The 23,207-nt window shown below is 35.4% G+C and overlaps 1 protein-coding gene across 7 annotated transcripts in view; it reads right to left on the minus strand.

Annotated features, from left to right (window-relative positions):
- Window positions 1-23,207, minus strand: part of CCAP-R (Crustacean cardioactive peptide receptor) — a 103,045-nt gene that overhangs the window by 45,359 nt on the left and 34,479 nt on the right. For 6 of the 7 annotated variants that reach the window (XM_067777212.1, XM_067777177.1, XM_067777182.1 and 3 more), the window contains exon 3: window positions 16,232-17,010. In XM_067777212.1, coding sequence (XP_067633313.1) covers window positions 16,232-16,669 — 438 coding nt within the window. In that variant the 5' untranslated portion in view covers window positions 16,670-17,010. Of the gene's footprint in view, window positions 1-16,231; window positions 17,011-21,950; window positions 21,966-23,207 lie in introns of those variants that run through there. The other variant, XM_067777207.1, reaches the window with a different exon arrangement.

The raw sequence follows: 23,207 nt of genomic DNA on the forward strand, positions 1-23,207 counted from the left end.
ACTCCACGTACGTCCTGCCAGTGGAAAATGACGTACGTTGTGACGGTAACGAATTGTATCTGCTTTAACCGTAAATGCTTCCATATTTGCACTTCTTTTCAATAGCGCAGACATAAGTAAAATCACTTAAACATTAAATTCGGAATCTTTTAGAAACAATTTGTGATCCCTGTGGTATATGTATGCTTGTACATATGTACATCTCACCATATGTAGGTTCCCATAGCTATATGAATTTTTTATAGAATTGACCATTGAACAATGTGCAAGTTATACAAAACTACAACAACTACATACTTGAGTGCTATTAGCTCTTATCGAGCAGAAGATGCTTACGGAGATGCTTATTGCAATCTTACCAACCACATTCGAAGTAAATCGGAAAAATGTGTTTTTTTATATTTTTACAGTGAAAAAAAAAAAAAACAAAAATAACTGCTCTTACAAACGTGTCCAAAACATATCGTCGGCTTAGAGTGTGAGCCTGGAAGTTGCATACAAACAAGCCAACATGACAGGTACAAATAATAAATTTTTTTTATCAAAATCAAAGGAAGGGACCTCACCAGGGATGCACCTTAACGTTAAGCTAATCGTTTATCAAAAAATTTCCACCGTTTCCGTTGAAACACTTCGAAATATTATCGATAAAGAAATTATTAAGATAAATTGTATCACGTTTTTAACCGAAATGAAAATCTTTCGTTAACGTTAAAAACGTTAACAAAAACGTGATACTTTATGTTTGAATTGTTCTGGCAATGCTACAGCCATGGTGAAGCCGTAAGGTGGTAACAGCGAGCGAACATACACACAAACTCCATGTAATTTGTTTGTGTAATTCGTTGGTGGTAATGTCAAAAATACTCTGGGAAATGTTCGTACTGTCAAAATTCATGAGAAAAGTTGCAATCAGCTTGGCTAATGCTTTCACCTTTAATGACTCCGCCATCAATCAGCTTTGCCAGCATAGTTTGAAATTAATAATCAACATAAACGATTTGATTTCGTTTTGATATGGCAGAAAACGAAACAAAATCATTTCGTTAATTTGACGTTCTTAACGTTAATTATCGTAACGAAATGATATCGGTTCGTTGGGTAAGCATGCCTGCTTTAAAGTTTGAAATATTCGTTAATGCCTACTGTTTCGGTTTTCGGTTGGGCCTAGATGATGTGGTATATCGTGCTCTCTCAAACTGCATCAATATGTCCTTCAGGTCTGCACTCTAAACTGACATGATCTATTTGTTTGTGTATTTCGACTTTCTTACGTGTTTCGGATCAATTGTTTATTAGTGGGTTAACGAGGTCTACCACTCAGGTCCACTTGCAGAACGGCAAGTTATCTTTTTAACGCAGAGTTAATTTAGGAATGTGTCAAACATTTATGAGTTTAACCCCTCATGTAACGTTAACTCTGAGTTAAAAGGATAATTTGTCATTGTGCAAGTGGGCCTCAATGTTGAGCAGATATAATCTGCTATTTTCTTTAAAGGAGGCTATTTGTATCATTTCCATAGTTTTTAAAGCATCTAATATAATCTATGCTTATGAACATGACATTATGATTCTTGAATGTGAGTCAATTTATATGTAAATTTAACTAATTCAACACTTAATCTAGCCTTCACTTTCTATTTTCTAATAAAATAAAAACTCGAATATCATAATATTAACAACAACACACAAATGCGCATATGGAACTTGAAATGAGGAAATCCTGAATAATATCAGTTATTGATTATTTCCTGGGGCTCCTCCCTTATTGGAGTTATATCTTATATATGCACAATTTCATCTGACTGAAGTCATATTGAAAGAGTATTGAATTAAATATGCAGGAACAAATTCGCACACACATATGTAAGTATATTTTAACGCACACTAATATTACTTTTGCATGTGTATAGTCATAAGCAGCTCATGTTACGAATTCCCAAATATCTTCATAAATATGTACACTATGTACAATGTACAACGTAAGTGGCCTCCAAAAAACGGTGCACAGTAGATGGGTATGTATACAGGGAGTTCGTTTAATAAAAGATCCTACAGAAAAAATACCAGAAATTTTCACTGGAGGTAGTTGTCACATACAATCTTCCTCTCTTTCTTCTTGTTTTGTAGCGATAAAGACTCCATTAGCTTAATGTTTCCAACTTGCGTGCCCTGACAGGGACTCAATTATATTTAAACTTGAGCTGCAGTACTACGTATATATGAGAGGAAATTTCCACCTATTGCAATGCGTTTTTTTTTTTGTATTCTAATTATCAGGGCAACCCAAAGTATGCAATAGCATATGTTTTATTGACTTATGACCATTAAACCACAAATAATAGTTTGAAATATGCTTTAGTTATATATCATATTTTCGTATATTTTACTATAAATGTATATTTCTGCATACTTTACGTATTTATAAGCATAACTTGCGAAAACTATAGCGACTTCCAATAGAATGATTACTTTAGGTCTAATCAGTATTTTCGGAACATAAAAACATATTTTACGGTTTATAAGGACCTTAAATTCATATTTTAAGCATAAATTAAGATTGCACCTATTTTACAAGCGCCTAAAATCAGTAGCTTTTTGCATATTTCGGGTTGCCCTACTAATAACATTCTTGAAAGATTGTGAATGCACCAGACTAGTATCAGCCCGACCTAGCAGAGAAACATATTCCAACGCCGGGAATCTAATTTCGCCAACTTCTGTTATTAGAATAATCAATCTGGAAAAATAGTGTAAAGAAAAAATAACCCGTTATGTCAAATAAACCGAGTGCCTGTCAGAATGCTTGACAGATAACTCAACACACTTGCACTTACCCAAAATGACCGCGGCTTTATATAAATAAATTTCACCAAAACGCTAAATTTGGCAACCTCTCGATCATCCCAACGCGACCTACTGTGCTACCTAGAGTTTTAAAACATACTTTTTATTACAGAAATGCAACCTAATATTAAAGTAAAGAGTTCTTAGACAAATTTTTTACATTTTTCAAAGGGCCTCTTGACCTATAGGTGCTGACCGCGAGTATCCCGCTACTCAGCGGTCTCACCATGTAATTTTTTGTTTGTTTTATACCTTCTCAGCCTTTCTGAAACAGTTTCATTTTGCCTCTCATTTTGCACACACACCGAAGGTCTGGGTTCATGTCCCGGAAAAATTCAAAAGTATAACGACGCAAATTGGGAGAGAAGTTCGGCCTCTGCCAGTTGTACCACGAAATTAATATTTCTGGCAATTTTAGTTAAAAAAGAAAATCGGAACTTTAATTAAATAATTTCACTGAAAGAAAAAGACTGGTAAAATCAACCGAAATACGGGTCAATTCAACCGAAATTTCTGTCAATTTTTATCGATCGCAACAAGATGTTGAATCAACTGCGCACAAATCGTTGATTCGTAATTGACCGTTTTAGTAGGCTAATGAACAAAAAAAGTTGTTGCGACAGCTTTGTATGAAAGTACCTATGTTGCCATATAAATAAATAAATGTAAGGCGCGATAACCTCCGAAGAGATTTTAGGCCGAACTTCTCTTCCAATTTGCGTCGCGCTCCTTTTTAATTTTTCTTACATATTGGCGGGACGGGATCTACTTGTTTTATGCCGACTCCGAACGGCATCTGCAAGGCATATTAGTTTTCACTGAGAGAATGTCATGGCAGAAATACACTCGGAGTGCTTGCCGAACACTGTCGAGGGGCGACCCCGCTTAGAAAATGTTTCTTCTAATTGAAAAAGCTTGTTTCTAAAATTTTGATGTTGCTAGGCCCGGGGTGTGAACCCTGGGTCTTCGGTGTGGTAGGCGGAGTACGCTACCATCACACCGCGGCGGCCGCCATATAAATACTTAAATATGTGAATACATAAATACGCATTCTTGCTACATATACATATATATGAATATAGAAATGAAAATAGTAGTCACAAAACCACTGGTGGCAGCATGGTGACATACCTACAAACATAAATAAAAATTCCATGTACTTTGTTTTTGTAAATTCGATGGAAAAATGTCAAAATCGTACTGCACCGGAAGTTGATGAATCAAATAAAAAAAGTTTAAAATCAGCTGTTCCATGCTGCCACCTTGTATCGTTGCGCCATGCCTGATACGAAACATTCATTCTCTCTCAAATCGTTTCCAGGAATGGGGCTTGAAATAAGCTGTCTGTTCATTCAAATGCTTCCATATTTGCACTTCTTTTCAATAGCGCAGACATAAGTAAAATCACTTAAACATTAAATTCGGAATCTTTTAGAAACAATTTGTGATCCCTGTGGTATATGTATGCTTGTACATATGTACATCTCACCATATGTAGGTTCCCATAGCTAAATTAATTTTTTATAGAATTGACCATTGAACAATGTGCAAGTTATACAAAACTACAACAACTACATACTTGAGTGCTATTAGCTCTTATCGAGCAGAAGATGCTTACGGAGATGCTTATTGCAATCTTACCAACCACATTCGAAGTAAATCGGAAAAATGTGTTTTTTTATATTTTTACAGTGAAAAAAAAAAAACAAAAATAACTGCTCTTACAAACGTGTCCAAAACATATCGTCGGCTTAGAGTGTGAGCCTGGAAGTTGCATACAAACAAGCCAACATGACAGGTACAAATAATAAATTTTTTTTATCAAAATCAAAGGAAGGGACCTCACCAGGGATGCACCTTAACGTTAAGCTAATCGTTTATCAAAAAATTTCCACCGTTTCCGTTGAAACACTTCGAAATATTATCGATAGAGAAATTATTAAGATAAATTGTATCACGTTTTTAACCGAAATGAAAATCTTTCGTTAACGTTAAAAACGTTAACAAAAACGTGATACTTTATGTTTGAATTGTTCTGGCAATGCTACAGACATGGTGAAGCCGTAAGGTGGTAACAGCGAGCGAACATACACACAAACTCCACGTAATTTGTTTGTGTAATTCGTTGGTGGTAATGTCAAAAATACTCTGGGAAATGTTCGTACTGTCAAAATTCATGAGAAAAGTTGCAATCAGCTTGGCTAATGCTTTCACCTTTAATGACTCCGCCATCAATCAGCTTTGCCAGCATAGTTTGAAATTAATAATCAACATAAACGATTTGATTTCGTTTTGATATGGCAGAAAACGAAACAAAATCATTTCGTTAATTTGACGTTCTTAACGTTAATTATCGTAACGAAATGATATCGGTTCGTTGGGTAAGCATGCCTGCTTTAAAGTTTGAAATATTCGTTAATGCCTACTGTTTCGGTTTTCGGTTGGGCCTAGATGATGTGGTATATCGTGCTCTCTCAAACTGCATCAATATGTCCTTCAGGTCTGCACTCTAAACTGACATGATCTATTTGTTTGTGTATTTCGACTTTCTTACGTGTTTCGGATCAATTGTTTATTAGTGGGTTAACGAGGTCTACCACTCAGGTCCACTTGCAGAACGGCAAGTTATCTTTTTAACGCAGAGTTAATTTAGGAATGTGTCAAACATTTATGAGTTTAACCCCTCATGTAACGTTAACTCTGAGTTAAAAGGATAATTTGTCATTGTGCAAGTGGGCCTCAATGTTGAGCAGATATAATCTGCTATTTTCTTTAAAGGAGGCTATTTGTATCATTTCCATAGTTTTTAAAGCATCTAATATAATCTATGCTTATGAACATGACATTATGATTCTTGAATGTGAGTCAATTTATATGTAAATTTAACTAATTCAACACTTAATCTAGCCTTCACTTTCTATTTTCTAATAAAATAAAAACTCGAATATCATAATATTAACAACAACACACAAATGCGCATATGGAACTTGAAATGAGGAAATCCTGAATAATATCAGTTATTGATTATTTCCTGGGGCTCCTCCCTTATTGGAGTTATATCTTATATATGCACAATTTCATCTGACTGAAGTCATATTGAAAGAGTATTGAATTTAATATGCAGGAACAAATTCGCACACACATATGTAAGTATATTTTAACGCACACTAATATTACTTTTGCATGTGTATAGTCATAAGCAGCTTATGTTACGAATTCCCAAATATCTTCATAAATATGTACACTATGTACAATGTACAACGTAAGTGGCCTCCAAAAAACGGTGCACAGTAGATGGGTATGTATACAGGGAGTTCGTTTAATAAAAGATCCTACAGAAAAAATACCAGAAATTTTCACTGGAGGTAGTTGTCACATACAATCTTCCTCTCTTTCTTCTTGTTTTGTAGCGATAAAGACTCCATTAGCTTAATGTTTCCAACTTGCGTGCCCTGACAGGGACTCAATTATATTTAAACTTGAGCTGCAGTATTACGTATATATGAGAGGATATTTCCACCTATTGCAATGCGTTTTTTTTTTTTGTATTCTAATTATCAGGGCAACCCAAAGTATGCAATAGCATATGTTTTATTGACTTATGACCATTAAACCACAAATAATAGTTTGAAATATGCTTTAGTTATATATCATATTTTCGTATATTTTACTATAAATGTATATTTCTGCATACTTTACGTATTTATAAGCATAACTTGCGAAAACTATAGCGACTTCCAATAGAATGATTACTTTAGGTCTAATCAGTATTTTCGGAACATAAAAACATATTTTACGGTTTATAAGGACCTTAAATTCATATTTTAAGCATAAATTAAGATTGCACCTATTTTACAAGCGCCTAAAATCAGTAGCTTTTTGCATATTTCGGGTTGCCCTACTAATAACATTCTTGAAAGATTGTGAATGCACCAGACTAGTATCAGCCCGACCTAGCAGAGAAACATATTCCAACGCCGGGAATCTAATTTCGCCAACTTCTGTTATTAGAATAATCAATCTGGAAAAATAGTGTAAAGAAAAAATAACCCGTTATGTCAAATAAACCGAGTGCCTGTCAGAATGCTTGACAGATAACTCAACACACTTGCACTTACCCAAAATGACCGCGGCTTTATATAAATAAATTTCACCAAAACGCTAAATTTGGCAACCTCTCGATCATCCCAACGCGACCTACTGTGCTACCTAGAGTTTTAAAACATACTTTTTATTACAGAAATGCAACCTAATATTAAAGTAAAGAGTTCTTAGACAAATTTTTTACATTTTTCAAAGGGCCTCTTGACCTATAGGTGCTGACCGCGAGTATCCCGCTACTCAGCGGTCTCACCATGTAATTTTTTGTTTGTTTTATACCTTCTCAGTCTGTGCCAACACTCAGCCTTTCTGAAACAGTTTCATTTTGCCTCTCATTTTGCACACACACCGAAGGTCTGGGTTCATGTCCCGGAAAAATTCAAAAGTATAACGACGCAAATTGGGAGAGAAGTTCGGCCTCTGCCAGTTGTACCACGAAATTAATATTTCTGGCAATTTTAGTTAAAAAAGAAAATCGGAACTTTAATTAAATAATTTCACTGAAAGAAAAAGACTGGTAAAATCAACCGAAATACGGGTCAATTCAACCGAAATTTCTGTCAATTTTTATCGATCGCAACAAGATGTTGAATCAACTGCGCACAAATCGTTGATTCGTAATTGACCGTTTTAGTAGGCTAATGAACAAAAAAAGTTGTTGCGACAGCTTTGTATGAAAGTACCTATGTTGCCATAAAAATAAATAAATGTAAGGCGCGATAACCTCCGAAGAGATTTTAGGCCGAACTTCTCTTCCAATTTGCGTCGCGCTCCTTTTTAATTTTTCTTACATATTGGCGGGACGGGATCTACTTGTTTTATGCCGACTCCGAACGGCATCTGCAAGGCATATTAGTTTTCACTGAGAGAATGTCATGGCAGAAATACACTCGGAGTGCTTGCCGAACACTGTCGAGGGGCGACCCTGCTTAGAAAATGTTTCTTCTAATTGAAAAAGCTTGTTTCTAAAATTTTGATGTTGCTAGGCCCGGGGTGTGAACCCTGGGTCTTCGGTGTGGTAGGCGGAGTACGCTACCATCACACCGCGGCGGCCGCCATATAAATACTTAAATATGTGAATACATAAATACGCATTCTTGCTACATATACATACATATGAATATAGAAATGAAAATAGTAGTCACAAAACCACTGGTGGCAGCATGGTGACATACCTACAAACATAAATAAAAATTCCATGTACTTTGTTTTTGTAAATTCGATGGAAAAATGTCAAAATCGTACTGCACCGGAAGTTGATGAATCAAATAAAAAAAGTTTATAATCAGCTGTTCCATGCTGCCACCTTGTATCGTTGCGCCATGCCTGATACGAAACATTCATTCTCTCTCAAATCGTTTCCAGGAATGGGGCTTGAAATAAGCTGTCTGTTCATTCAATTGTAAACAAAAGTTCATTCGTTTCCAAGAATGGGGTCTGAAGTCAGATGGCTATAGAGTTGCCTAAAATACGCAAAAAAAATTCTCCACGAAATCCGTTCGGTTTCATTATTTTCAAATAAATCAGCAAGTAAGCTGATAAAAACGTATTAAAATTTATAAAAAAGGTAAAGTTTTGTAGAAATATTTTGTGGTATACAAGTGAAAAAATATGAAATAATATATTTCAATTGCGTTGCTTTGCTTTGTTGCTCTGGCACCGCCATAAGATAACAATATGCGGCTAGTCCCTTTTTTCACTTTGATGCGACCAAAACGTTTATGTACATACATATGTATATCCACATACAATAAAAAACGCAAAAAATGTATAAGAAATTACGAAATTATATCACTTGGTGAAGTATCTGCGTTGTCGTCCGCAAAAGGCGGTTAATTAAACATGTTGCGTTAACCTATACGTATACCTACAATTTATCTCAGCTGTCAAAAATGGAATGTCGCAACGCTCCTCAAAAACATGGCCTTTATGCATCCATTTACATCAATGCGAAGACTAAGAAGCTGACTTTTTCACCAATCGAAAGTTGCTACCAAAACCCGTTTCGTGTGCAGCCCTTCGCTGAAAGGTGTTGTCACTGATAAATTTTCCACGGGTGAAAAATAGTTATTTTTTTCTTCGGATTCGTAATACTGGCACAAATTCGAGTGTTTTGATATTCCATTTGACAATCTTGAGTAAATTTTCGGTGAAAATCATAAATTAAACCTTTACCATCTAAAATACCCCAAAGTTTTTCTGAAATTCCCAAATTTGATTTTGAGCATGATGGCATCTATGGCCAACGTTATAAAAAATGCACATTTTCACGTGCTCTCAGAGAGCGAGAAGTTTCATATCAGGTCATCAGTGCACAAAACTCATTCTCAATTCTTTCAGTTGAAGCTCAGCATGTAGTTGCCACACTTGGATTGTTTCGAACAAAACTTGTAGTATAAATGTTTTGCGTAACATTTTAAAAAGAGAACTTGTAAGTTATAGAAAAGTACAGAATCAAATCGCAGTAAGGTAATTCACCACTGGAGTAACTTTACATGTAATTCGGCAAGTTTAATTTTCGTAACACTTTAAGTTGAAACGATTCCAAAACAACTCAAACTTTTATTTTGTCGGAAACATCAACATTAAAAAGGATGTTTTCTTATTATCTTATTAGATTCGTTCGCGTGAATGAAAATTCATAAAAACTTTAACAAAATGTTACTAACTTTGGAAAAATCCTGTTCGTTCAAGCAAAACTTTTGCAACAACAGGGCGCAATTTTGTATTTCGCTTGGGCGAGAACTTGCAAAATTGTACCCGATAAATAGGTGTCCCGGTATCTCATAATTTTTTGCACATTAAATTCAAAAAAGGATTTTTTCGTTTTGTATTGATAACTGAAAAACTAGTTTTTTGTTGTTTTCCCATTTTGTGAAATTTTTCGTTTTGGTGGTTTTCTTATTTTGGGGGTTTTTTTTAACAAGTGGCACCATCGTCATAAGTACAAAGTAGAGAGCGCAGTGAGCGTAAAATTCTCTTTGAAATTTGCTCATGTATTGACAGTTGATCGCCGTTGAAATGACCTGTAAAATCATTTGTGTTAGAGCCTCCTGCGATTTACAGCCAGATTAACTGAATTTTGTGTGTGTTAGTGCAGTCGGGTGGCTTCGTGACACACGTATTTGTTGTCGGCTACACGTTGATGAAAATCAAAAATTTTTGTTTTTTTCATTTGAAGCTAGCTTATCTGATAGTCGCGGGGTGTGATTGACAAAACAGCAGTGTTGTATTTAGTTTGTGTCGACATTCAAAATGAACAAGTGCGCGGAAGAACAGCAATTCATATTAAAATTTATTGAAAATTATCAATGTTTACCAGTTTTATGGAATGTAAAGCTTTTATTATTATTTAATAAAATTTTTATAAATTTTTTTATTATTTAATAAAACTGCTGTAGTTGCAAGTAAAAAAAAGTCATCATCCGATGATGGCATATTCACGTCCGAACGCTATGGTTTCTCAATGCAAATGTTGATTGATGGGTTTTTATTTGATAGTCGCGGGGCAAGCGTCAACTACCCGACACGCACACATACAAAAATTCAGTTGTAAATCGCAGGAGGCTCTTAACATGGACGTCCCAAATGTCGACCATTTTGAATATCCACGTCGATGGCACTACGCTACCGACTGCCCTACACGCCAAAATCTTGGGTATGACGTTTGATCAGGATCTACATTTTGGTGAGCACGCAGCCGCAATTGTTCCGAAAATCCAGAGCCGTAATAAAATCCTCAAATCCCTTGCTGGAAGGACTTGGGGAAAAGACAAAGAAACGCTCATTACCACATACAAAGAAATTGGCCAGCCCATTGCGTGCTACGCGTCCCCTATATGGTCGCCAAGCCTAAAAATTACCCACTGGAAGAAGCTACAGGCCTGCCAAAATACTGCTCTCAGAATCGCCACGGGCTGTCGTCTTATGTCCCCAAAACACTATCTACATAATGAGGCGAGAATACTCCCCATCAGGGAGAGACATGAGATGCTAACCAAACAGTTCCTGTTGAATACCCAGAAACCTGGACATCCCAACAGACATCTGATTGATGAGCCAACACCGCCTATGGGCTTAAGGAGTCATCTTTGTAAGCATTTTGAGAAAATAGGGCACCTGAGAACTCAACCGTATGAAGCAAAAAAACACAAGCAGGTCCAACAACAACAACAACAAGCAGGTCCTTGGTGAACTCCACAAACAGGCGTCGGACCTTTATGCCAGGAATTGCCCGGTGAATCCAGAACTCAAAGAACAGTACCCAAAACTTGCGGAAGAGGAATTCATACTGCCCAGGGAAACGCCAGTCACTCTAGCTCAACTTCGTTCTGGATACTGTAACAAGTTAAACTCTTACCTATCCAGAATCAACCCCGACATACAAAATGTATGCCCCGCTTGCTATGTGGCCCCACATGACACCAACCATCTCTCTAATTGTAATAATTTTGAAACCAACGCCTCTAACACCCCTTTCATTATCGTCCACCCCTGTTGAAAAAGCAAGTTTCCTTGGAATCCCGTTAAAGGATATTGATGACAATTTGTGGTCGGTCGCAGCTGTTAGGTGGGACGAAGCACTGCTACAACAACAACATCATTTGTGTTAATAGAAAAATCAGTTAGATTGATTAGGAATCTGTAAATTTTACAAAGTTTTGTTAACTTGAGAGCGACAATTTCTCTTCTGTTGAAATGACTAAGCTAATTTGTTCGCTTGACAAAGAACTCGGTCGAATTAACCATAATTCGATCAATTTCATCGAATCTCCGTTTAGTCAAGAACAACAGAACCGATTTGTTGATTTTACTAGTACAATTTCTTTCAGTGTTCAACACGAAAAGCTGTTTTATAAATCATGGCATTTGAGTAATTGGCGTACGTTTTATCACAAAATGAGGAATTACTAAGTCCATCGCCAGTGGACAGACACCTTCTTAGAGAAGTAGATAACCCATTCCACTTGAATGCAACGGAGTTTCGAAAGCTGTACCGATTAACCCCAGACTTGGCTCATGATATTATTTCTCAACTTGATGGTCAATTAAGGGGTACAAAAATAACTGTGATATCAACAGAAAAAAAAAAATAAATTAATACCGCATTTACTTACCTTTTGTTAAAATATGTAAAAACTTGCACAATAATGAATTTTAAAAGCAGTTAGTATGCGGAATTTATTTATTTTTGGCATTCCTTTTGTGCTTTTCGCATTTTTTAGGTTTCGTTAAGCTGTTCTACCACCTTTCTACTATTAAAACGAAATTTAAATGTTATTTATTTCGAGTCGTTAAACTTAAGTTAGTGAATAATACAATCGATAGGGCAAGCGACAAAATCGTTAATTAAAATCTTTACAAATCGCATCGTTATAAGTTAATGAATTCCACTACTGGTGATGTTGCGACATTGTGAGTTCGAAATCAAGGCATTAAGAATAATTTTTTAACAGATGACATGACAAAGACAATATATTGCTACACTCATAGATTCATTCCTATGATTTCTAAGCTTTAACTCAACAGAGTGCTTTAGGGTCGCCTACTCAATCACTTGACTATCAAAGCTGTGGTTTCTTTGTCTTCTAATTTGATGTTTATGTTCTGCTAACCAACCCCTTTTCACAGGTTTACGACATTTTTACAAAGCCCTTGTGACATTGTGGAGTTTTGACATTTCCTATGTTAAATGCTTGTTATTGTAAGTAAGTTCGTTTTACCTTTATTGAAAGATATCACAGGTGGGATTTTGCCAACTTTAAATGTTTAAGATTTAATTTGGAAACATATCATTTGGTTTAATGTTCAAAGAATAATTGATTTTTATGATATTTAATGAAGTGAAGACCGTTTCCTTACACTGGCGCGCGCTAAAGCTTTTGTTATTAATAGATTTAATAATTGTTGTTGGAGCGGATTTGATGTTTATGCCAGCGTTAAGTTGCTGGATGTCGTTCGTATTGTAGCCAATGGCAGTAATTAATTGCAGTTCAGTTTTTAACACGCTTATATTAGCTGCTAGCTTTAAGCAGCTTCAACTTGGAGTTTGCCTCCTTTGCCCACACTTTCCATTCCCTTACCTAAACTCTATAGCACATAGAGAAGCAAATTAGCAGGAAAAGGGTTTTACCGAGGAAATAATTTCGCAATAAATTGAACATAATACAATAAGACAATGAGAAATCAATTGAGCCAAATCATGTTAAACATGCGTTCAGAGGGTTGTTTCGGGGACTTCAAATTTAAATAACCATAATAATACATTTTGAAGTGATGATACTCTAAAAAAATATTAGAGCCACCCTAATGTGTATATACAACAACGTTGATACTCTTGAACATTTCGACATTCTTAAAAAAGTTAGAAATCCATATTAACGCGCTTGCTGATTTCGAATACATATGTATGTAAATTAAGGGTATTTACATTGCGGAATGTTTATTGCTCCTGCTTTCAAGGAAATTACAGCTTCAATAAATTTCATATATAGGGAAAGAGTAAAGTTATAAAATAATGGGATACAATCTTGCCTGCAATAGGCTTACTATTATTAATCGATTATTGCAACTTGTTTACTTACAACTTGTGTCGAATTTATTTTTTAATTCCACAGTTTATGTGCATAATATGTAAACGACATGAAAGTCCATCAACCACGCACCGTGCTTAGTAGTCCAATTAAACCAACTTATAAGAAAGACAAGCTATATAGACGAGCTATACGCAGATATCAATATAGTCCAGCGAATTAAAACGCAGCGGCTGCGCTGGCTAGGCCATGTTATGCGAATGAAAGATGACGCTTCGGCCAAGAAAGTATTTCTATCGGAACCCGCCTATGGAAGCAGAGATAGAGGGCGGCCCCCACTCCGCTGGAAGGACCAGGTAGAAAACGATTTAAACTCCCTTGGTGTGATCAATTGGCGCTGGTTGGCAGAGAGAGGGAGCGACTGGCGCGCGCCTTGTTGACGGCCATATCCATTTAAACGGTTAAGCGCCAATTAAGTAAGTAAGTTTTAAGACAGACAAATGGAAGGAGCCGGATAATAAACTACTACAATTTGAATGTTAGAAGTAGTAAATTTTTTGAACATAAACTGCTAGTCGCTTGGTGCTCCGCTTACAACACCGAAGATCCTGGGTTCACACCCCGTCTAAGCAACATCGAAAATTTAGAAGTTTTTACAATTAGAAAAAAAACGGTTTCTAAGCGTGGTGATTTGGCAAGCAGTCCGAGTGTGTTTCTTCCATAAAAGGCTTCTCAGTGAAAGTTAATCTGCCTTGCAGATGCCACATGTAGGTTCCGTCCCGCTAATTTGTAGGAAAAATTAAAAGGAGCACGACGTCAATTGGAAAAGAAGCTCGGCCAAAAATCTCTTCGGCGGTTATCGCGCCTTGAATTTATTTTTTATTTTATCCTCTAGTCGAACATCTCTTCTCAACAGTCGATAAAATGCTGAAATTTAAGTTGTAAAGGGCCCTACGCGCTCTTAAGTAAACGCTTAAGGAATATGTTGATTTATTTCTTTGAATGGAAATAGGAGCAGCGAAGAAATGTTCACGTCTTACGAGGTGATTCACGTACAATACGCATAGAATATTGAATTTCAAATAATTTTTATAAATGTTTACCTTTGTTTTCGTCGGTGCTTCGGGGCAGCTTGAGCGCCGACCATATGGCCATAGTAGTATAGCGTCATCAATCACAAGACGAACAGACTACATCTACAAGACGAACAGACCTATCTGCGCTTCGAGGGAGATCTTAAGGCCACAATAGAGGTGGACGGTTGGCGCAAGGGTGCGCAAATGGCGGACGAGGCGATACATGTGTACACCGATGGTTCCAAAGTAGTGGAAGGAGTAGGGTCTGCGGTATACTGCGCTGATCCGGAAATAAGCAGATCATACAGGCTGCCAGATTACTGTAGCGTTTTTCAAGTGGAAATATTAGCCGTAACCAAAGCAGTAGAAACCCTGGAAGAGAATAGCTTAAGCTGCAACCGCAATTAAGGCAATAATCTCGCATAGCACAGCATCTAAATGCGTGTTAGAGTGTAAGCAGTCTCTGGAGAGAATCGGGACAGGGAGAAGCATACATCTATATTGGGTCCCAGGGCATATGGGAATAGATGGGAATGAAAAAGCGGACGAACTAGCTAAAAAGGGCTCATCCCTTGAAGCTTGCTCCGTAGATGTCCCAATTAGATTGGGCGAGATTAAGTGAAGGCGAGAGGTGCACATGATCGACCAAGCGGGAAAGGCGTGGGTTCAAGCGCGGGGCTGTGAAGTGTCGAAGATTATGTGTAGGTCTTACAACCTTAGACTAACACAGTTGCTCCTATCATTAAAAAGAGAGGACTGTAGACTCATGACGGGTATTCTGACTGGACACTGCCTTCTGGCGTCACATGCCTTTAAACTAGGCTTGGTCAGTGATAGCAGATGTAGGAAGTGCGGGTTGGAGGAGGAAACGATCGAGCACGTTCTGTGCTCGTGCCCTGCACTTGCCAGGCTAAGACTCCAGCTATTAGGAGTGATACAGCTTTCAGATCTAGAAGCAGCAAGTGGCTTAAGTCCTAGGAAGCTTCTACTATTTGCCAAGAGGACGGAGTTATTTTATAAGATAGGTCCTGGTTTTTGATAGGGTTTTTCAGTTTGGTCGTTAAAACAAATTTCTGGTAACACTACGGACTCAATCAGTCTATGTGAGGTCCTCATGGACCGGCCAGTTCAACCTACCTACCTACCTTTGTTTTTTTTGTTTGTCTTCCAAAATGCCACTTTTTACTTAAGAAACAATACACAATCAATTATTTCTAAACAAAGCCAGAGTTATGTACATGTTGAATTTGTTCCTAAAAATCTTTAGAAACTAGTACATAGAAAAAAGGCATTAATATTTCAAAAAAATTTTTTTTAAAGTTCAGTAGCAATGAGTTCTACTACTTGCCATTAAAATAATAGTTAAAATTGTATTATGGAAAAGCTTTTAAGAAAACACGTTCTGAGATCTATAAATTATTTACACCAAGAGCAAATCGAAAACAAATTTCAAGGAGATTATTTTGAGTGCATGTTTTTGAATTTTATCAGAGCATGTGTTTGTGTTCGCATCCATCATCCTTTGCCATCTGCTCGTTCGTTCCCACAATATTGTTTGTATGTGATTTGTAATGGTTCAATTGCACTTATAAATACTTACTAAGGATATAAACAAATGCATATACATAAACACATAATGATATACATACATATATACCTAGGTTGTTTACTTGCCTCATAGAAATAAAATGAATTCAGTTTGACGTCAGTTACGTTTAAATCACCGCTCTCCGTTGTCGCCCCTGGTAGCCCCAAAACTGTGTCAAACATAGCCTCTGCAAATTCCCTACTGCCATTCAATGATTTGGAGAGTGTTGTAGGTGCTGTAGCGACTGTACTTGATGTCGCAGGTACAAAATATGAGTAAGTGAAATTGGTCATTGAAATATTGTCACCACTACTGTAATTGCCATGATGTCTGTTAGCTCTTATATAATTAAAGTCATTAGAGATCCTATTTGGGCTGTCAAGAACAGCAGCGATAACAGTACTTATGTTTACATTATTTGTAGCCGAAATATTTGAAATTGTTAAAAGTGTTGGTATGTGGTCATAGACCAACACAGTTGGTAACTCCTCTGCATAAGAGCGTTCATTTATTATTTTAGCCATCGCTGGATTTGCTTCTTATTTGCTGACTGGATGTTCCCGAAATAGATTTGGTGTTGATGTTCTGTTTTATCTTTTGCTATGGCTACTTGCAGTGAGCTATTACTTCGCATTTGTTATACTAATATTTTTTGGTATTAATTTGTATATTCTTTTCCAAGTATGGGATTGTTTGGCGATAAAAATGAGAAACTTTCTATGTCTGCGCCATTTATGGTTCCATTTATTCCATTTATCTTTAGAGCTACGAAATGCGTAATACAAATATAACGATGTTGAAATTGTGTCAAACTCATACTCATATTTAAGCAATCATTTTTGAATAAGTTCAGTTTAGTTGAAACCTGCAATTGACAAAAATATATATACATATGTATAACTAAGCATATAGCCATATGCATATAAAATATACATGCATAAATACATATGTACTTATTAGGTTTAAACATTTCTTTGTTGTTTGAGGAGACATTTTCCTTTGTTGCATCTTAATGATTTTTTTTAAATATTTATCATTTAATTCAATTAATCATAATTTTGATAATCGCATCCAGGTGAAACTAAAGTAGCATTCTAAAAATACAAAACAAATCAAAATTGAAAAAAACAGGATAATATCAAAAGTAGTTCTAAAGGAATGTGAGTAGAACCATTCCATAATGCTGTGTTACTGCATATATCAAACATAATCGACCGAAAGGCGACTCCGCTAAAAAAAGAATTATTTTAATTCAAAGACGAGTTTCTAAAGTATTATGGTGTTACTTTTTGATCCCAAAACTTTAGGTGTGGTAGGTAAGCACGCTACCACCACATCAAGGCGGCCGCCAACGTACACGTATGTACCGAAAAGCAATCTGACAAAAAAGTAACCAGATTTGGAAATATCGTATTGTAATTAACGGCGTATACATTTTTGCAGTTCTCAACTTTATTCAGAGCTCACATTATTTAATCAATAGAAAATTTACAACAGAAGTTTGTAATACCAAGATATTACACGTTTTGTTAAAAAAGTAGTAAAAAAAGTTTTATTATTTTGGAAAGCTCGATTAAAGTTTTGTAATTTTAAGGTGGACGATATATTAATACAAATAAATTATTTTGCAGCATTTGCTTTATATCTGGATAGCAATTTTCATTCACAGTTATTCACCTTATATTATATAAAATATTATTTAGCCAAATGCAACTTTTATAATAAGTTCATAAGTGGAGGTCCACACCAAATGGAACATTTACCGTCGAACGAAACGGTTGTTTCACTTAAAACTAGTATATCAAAGCATTTTGAATGAGAAAAATTTATAAAATAAATATGCAAAGACACACATAGATTTCCGTCATTTTTATCTCATTGAGTATAATACAACATTGTGATTAAGACAAGTGTGATAACTTCTGCATAGACGTCAAAATTACAAATAGAATGGATCACCTGATTTTTAATTGACTTCTCTTTTCTGAAAAATCGGTTGTATATATGCTGTAGTGGTACGATCAGGTCGGTACCGATAAATGTCTGATCGGACACCAAAATATACCTGACAACTAAATTGCATCAAGTAATACCAAAAATTTAGGGACAAGTTTGCGTTCAACAGACAAAGGGATATGGCTAAATCAACTTAGTCGTCCCGATCATTTCGATATATTTATTGGTGGGTAGGTATATTTCTTCTCCTTTAAGGACATATATTTTTAAGATTACAAATTAAATATACAATTTAATTTTCATGAAAGGTATAAAAAAACCAAAGCCCTTAGGAAAAATTAGTGCAACTTTCTATATAACAATAATTCTATATAACACTGTTTTAACTGTATTACGTACGTATGCAAACCTACATCAGACTAAATATTGCTCACGTATTTTCAATGTTACTACTCTTTTATCGTACAAGCATCATTTCGATTCGCCGGGCTTTGTAGTACAAAATTGTATTATTTTTATACTTTTTTTGAATGAAAATTTGGAGCAAAAAATCGTGCGATAAACATACATACATATGTATGTACTAACGGCGCTTTTTTTCATAGTACTTAAATAACAGTTTTTATAAAAAATACGTTTATTGTTTATTATTTTTATCATTTCAAATAAAGTTTTCGCGTATAATGATAGAACCAGAGTACAAATAGCTATATATATATTAAAAATATTTAGTTTTTTTAAATTGTAATGAATTCATAAAAAATACCTGAGCTCGGAACAATATACAACTATTTCAAAAATTTTCTCTTAATATACAACCTTATAAAGCTAAAAAAAACTTATGGCTATGCCACTTGGAATTATGTTAAGTCCTCTAATAAACATTGCATGCAAAACTAGTGTGATATTTTATCCGTCTGACTGATAATCGGATTTTCAAGATGGCTTTTTTAGCGTTTGACAGGATGAAAGTAAAATACCATTTATACAAAATATCTACGTATATGTAAAAAGTGGGAATAGTTTTTATCCGATCTTGCATGTTTTGAATCGCGGAGTTGGATAGACGCTACAGAATCCTCATACTAAATTTTAAGATTGTGGGACAGGCTTCATTTGCTCAGCATTTTGATACATGGAAGTCTATGTTTATTTCGATTCCTTTAAGCCGTTATAATGAAGCAGTAGGCAAACATAATCAATATACTCTGTATTTTAATCACGGCTTAGTATAATAAACTGAATTTGGTGTATAAAAAATAAAAAAATAAATGTAAGGCGCGATAACCTCCGAAGAGATCTAAGGCCGAGCTTCTCTTCCAATTTGCGTCGTGCTCCTCTTGATTTTCCCTACAAATTGGCCGGACGGGACCTATATGTTTTATGCCGACTCCGAACGGCATCTGCAAAGCAGATGAGTTTTCACTGAGAGCTTTTCATGGCAGAAATACACCCGGAGTGCTTGCCAAACACTGCCGAGGGGCGACCCCGCTTAGAAAAATTTTCTTCTAATTGAAAAATCTTATTTCTAAAATTTTGATGTTGCTCTGCCCGGGAGTTGAACCCAGGGCATACGGTGTAATAGGCGGAGCACGCTACCATCACACCACGGTGGCCGTGTATAAGACATGTTTATTAAAGCGCACCATGACTGTGGGGTAGGTGGGGTTCGAATACTTCGTTAAAATTTCAAAAACTTAAATAATTCTTTTTTTTCAACACCCTCTAGAAACAGCGAAATTCGTTTTTTCTTTATAACTTATCTATATAATCATTGAGTTCAGTGAGCAATACATTGTTGTAAAATTTAAGCTTTAATAGCCGTTTCTCTATAATAGACATCCATGGTTCGAACCATACATCAAAGGATAAATTGAAAATATAGTAAGAATAAATCCAAATACTATTCTTATGTCATTATCTGAGTAAATAACGTACTTTTTTGTAGTTTTGTACCTGAGTTCGAAATTAAAATCGAAAATTAGATATAGAGGCTGCCAAAAATTATTTTTTTTATATACATATCGTCGCCCGCTTGTCAGAAGCATGAATGTGCCAAAATGAAAATGTTGGGAAATCGAGTTTAAAAGTTTATTGCTCCCTTAAAATTAGAAGTATTACTTTTTAATGTAAAAATGTATCAATAAATTACACTCACAATATACTCTTTCAACTGACATATTCCCCGAGATTTAGCACATTCACTTTTCTGGCACAACAAAAGTTTTGAAAACTGATCTGATTTTTGTTAACAAAGCTATACAAAAAATTTCAAAGTAGTGGGATCACGTAATGCGGCTCATGTTTTCTGTGCCTTTTTATGCGCTGAAACCGAACAATTCTTATAGCAAATTGACCCAACTGGTCATGATATGGCCTTAACTTGAAAAGACGTAAAAAAATCCTGCAGGCCAATTCCGTTGGCGGATTCGGGTTCAGAGCATCACAATACTTGGGAAAACAATCGTGGCTGTGACTCATAGAAAGTATGTAAATGAAAATGTTACACTTTAAATTAAATTTCATATACACTGTGTTTTTATCTACGATACTATTGCTAACTTAGAACTAGTTCTCATTTTCGGAATCAGAATCTTCTAAAATGTTGGGAAAGCGTCACAAACCTCACTGTTCCCCTTTAGATTTTTATAAAAAGAATGATATTCTTTTAGTATAACCGGTTTTTCGCACATTTTTCTTTTAGGTTTTCCTCGGCGAGAGGCAACGGCTGCGAATAAACCGGTTTGCCCTCAACGACCTTTTATTCGGATAGCGCTGTGCCGAACACCATTTTTTTAATTATTATAGAAATAATTAAGTATTTAAAATAATTAAAATTATTTGTAAATATGAGTACGAATGTGTGCTATTCTTATTTTTTTTCAAAAATTTTTGAGCCATATCAACGAATATGTATGTCATACAAACAGGAACAACATTACTTTGTTGCATACATGTTAAATGCCAATTAGAATTGGCAATTGATGCAATTGGTTTATATTCCCTAATTCATTAAACAATTAGAAATAGTTCAACTAGTTCCCATTAGATAATTGAAATTTTTTTTCTAATGGTAAATCTAATTGCAATTAGTTGCCATTAGCAAAAAAAATTGGTTTACCTTTGCAATTAGAAATCTAATTGACTTCTGCTAATGCAATTAGATATTCAATTAGCTCGAATTAGAATCAATTATTTATATTTATTTACATCATTATTCGTTCACTTCAATCATTCTTTGAAAAAAATGTATCTTTATCAAAATAATTGATTCTAATTCGAGCTAATTGAATATCTAATCTGTCTACTTTATTGACTTGAGTATATTTTTATACCTACTTTTAATAATATGTAAACTCAAATTTATTTTGTTTCACTTATATCTGCCACTAATATTTACGCGTACACACAAATACATGCAAATATTTCCTTCGTCATTGCATGGAAAAATCATCAAAAAGATTTATTGACATTTAATATGGTGGAATTGACGACAATGAGAGAAAATGATTAAAGTTTAGTTGCCTGACCGAGCTTTGGGCTGGTAGTACCTTTTTCACATTTTATGAAATCTTGAAGTCGTGGAACATCTTTTATGCTCATTGAAATACAAAACAGAGACCTTTTAGGACCGAATGGGATATAATAAGGCATCAAATAAGATGATTTCACTGTGCTTTTAAAGAAACGAAACGACCACGATTTGATAATTGAAACCATTTAAGCATATGCAATTTTTTTTGGGAAATTTGATGATGATTTTGACTGTTCTAACAACACTGTGTTTTGAAAACATTTATAAAAAAATATGCCACCAAAAAACATAGTCAAAATATCGAGAGTGCTTACACAACAACTGCTATTCCCAGGGCTATGTATAGGCAACTTCTTTTAAGATTTAAGAGGACCATCTTGACTTGGTTTTTTTAATTCCCACCCCTTTGCGGATCTATTTTTTTTTATTAATTTAGCAAGCGTACTCAATGTTAAAATTAGATTACGAAGACGCTTCTCAGTGTGGTAGATATTAGAAGCAAACTCAGCACTTGTAAGGCACATCTTTAAATACGGACGATCATAAGGTGTTCCTCCACCGAAACTTGACAGCGAGTGGCATATAAATACTAACAGTTGTTTTGAATTTAGTTCTTATTATGACTTTTCATACGATATACGATAAAGGCTTGCTAGCGTATCGTAAAAAATCAGCTTTCATATTGCGATTTCCACGCGCCCGATAGATGTACTATTGTGAATGACAGCAGAGTTTTGTTTACAAATTTTTGTGAATCTATACGAAACAGCAAAACGTAAATTAATGTTGGCCGATCCCGTGATTTTTGAGGAACAATGTTATCTGTGATCGTGACCTCCCAGTCGCAGCGGCTTTTAACCGTGACTTTGACTGAAAAAAAAACAAATACGACGCCTACAGGAATCAGTTTTGGTGATTATATATGTACGACAGCATGACACTGCTAATACGCATCCAAAAATATCGGGAGACCTGTCAAAAGACGCGTATTGACATCGACAACAATAACCCAAAGGCGAAAAATAAAAAATGTTGGTTTGTCAAGATGTACTTGCGAAAGAAATTGAAAATTTGCATGTCGTTGTTGTAATTTTTAAGATTTTGTGATACCCACAAAAAAAATTGTGAACATAAGCGTTTTGCGCGGATATAGTATTATATAGAATTTCGGCTTTCGGATTTCTGGTCCTGGGATCAAAACACGTCTTTTGACACCTCTCCCGATATTTTTGGAAGTTTTAGCAGTTGTACCCTAAAGTAGAAAATTACCAGTTTTGGCCTACAAGCCGGTTTCGGAGCACTCTGGGTCATTTTGCGGGTTTTCGTTAATATTTTTTGAACGAGCTAAAATTTTTATTTTCCGCCTTCGGATTATTGTTGTCGAGGTCAATACGCGTCTTTTGACACTTCTCTGGATATTTTTGGATGCGTATTAGCAGTGTCATGCTGTCATATAAAATTACCTCAGTTTTATATTTTTCCCTGCGGATTATTTTGCGAATAATAAACTCTGCGTAATTTTTTGGTAACGGGAAATAAATGCTGTCGCAGGCAATCAGCCGCGAATATTC

This window comes from Eurosta solidaginis, chromosome 1 (assembly GCF_040869045.1).
Source record: "Eurosta solidaginis isolate ZX-2024a chromosome 1, ASM4086904v1, whole genome shotgun sequence".
NCBI lineage: Eukaryota > Metazoa > Arthropoda > Insecta > Diptera > Tephritidae > Eurosta > Eurosta solidaginis.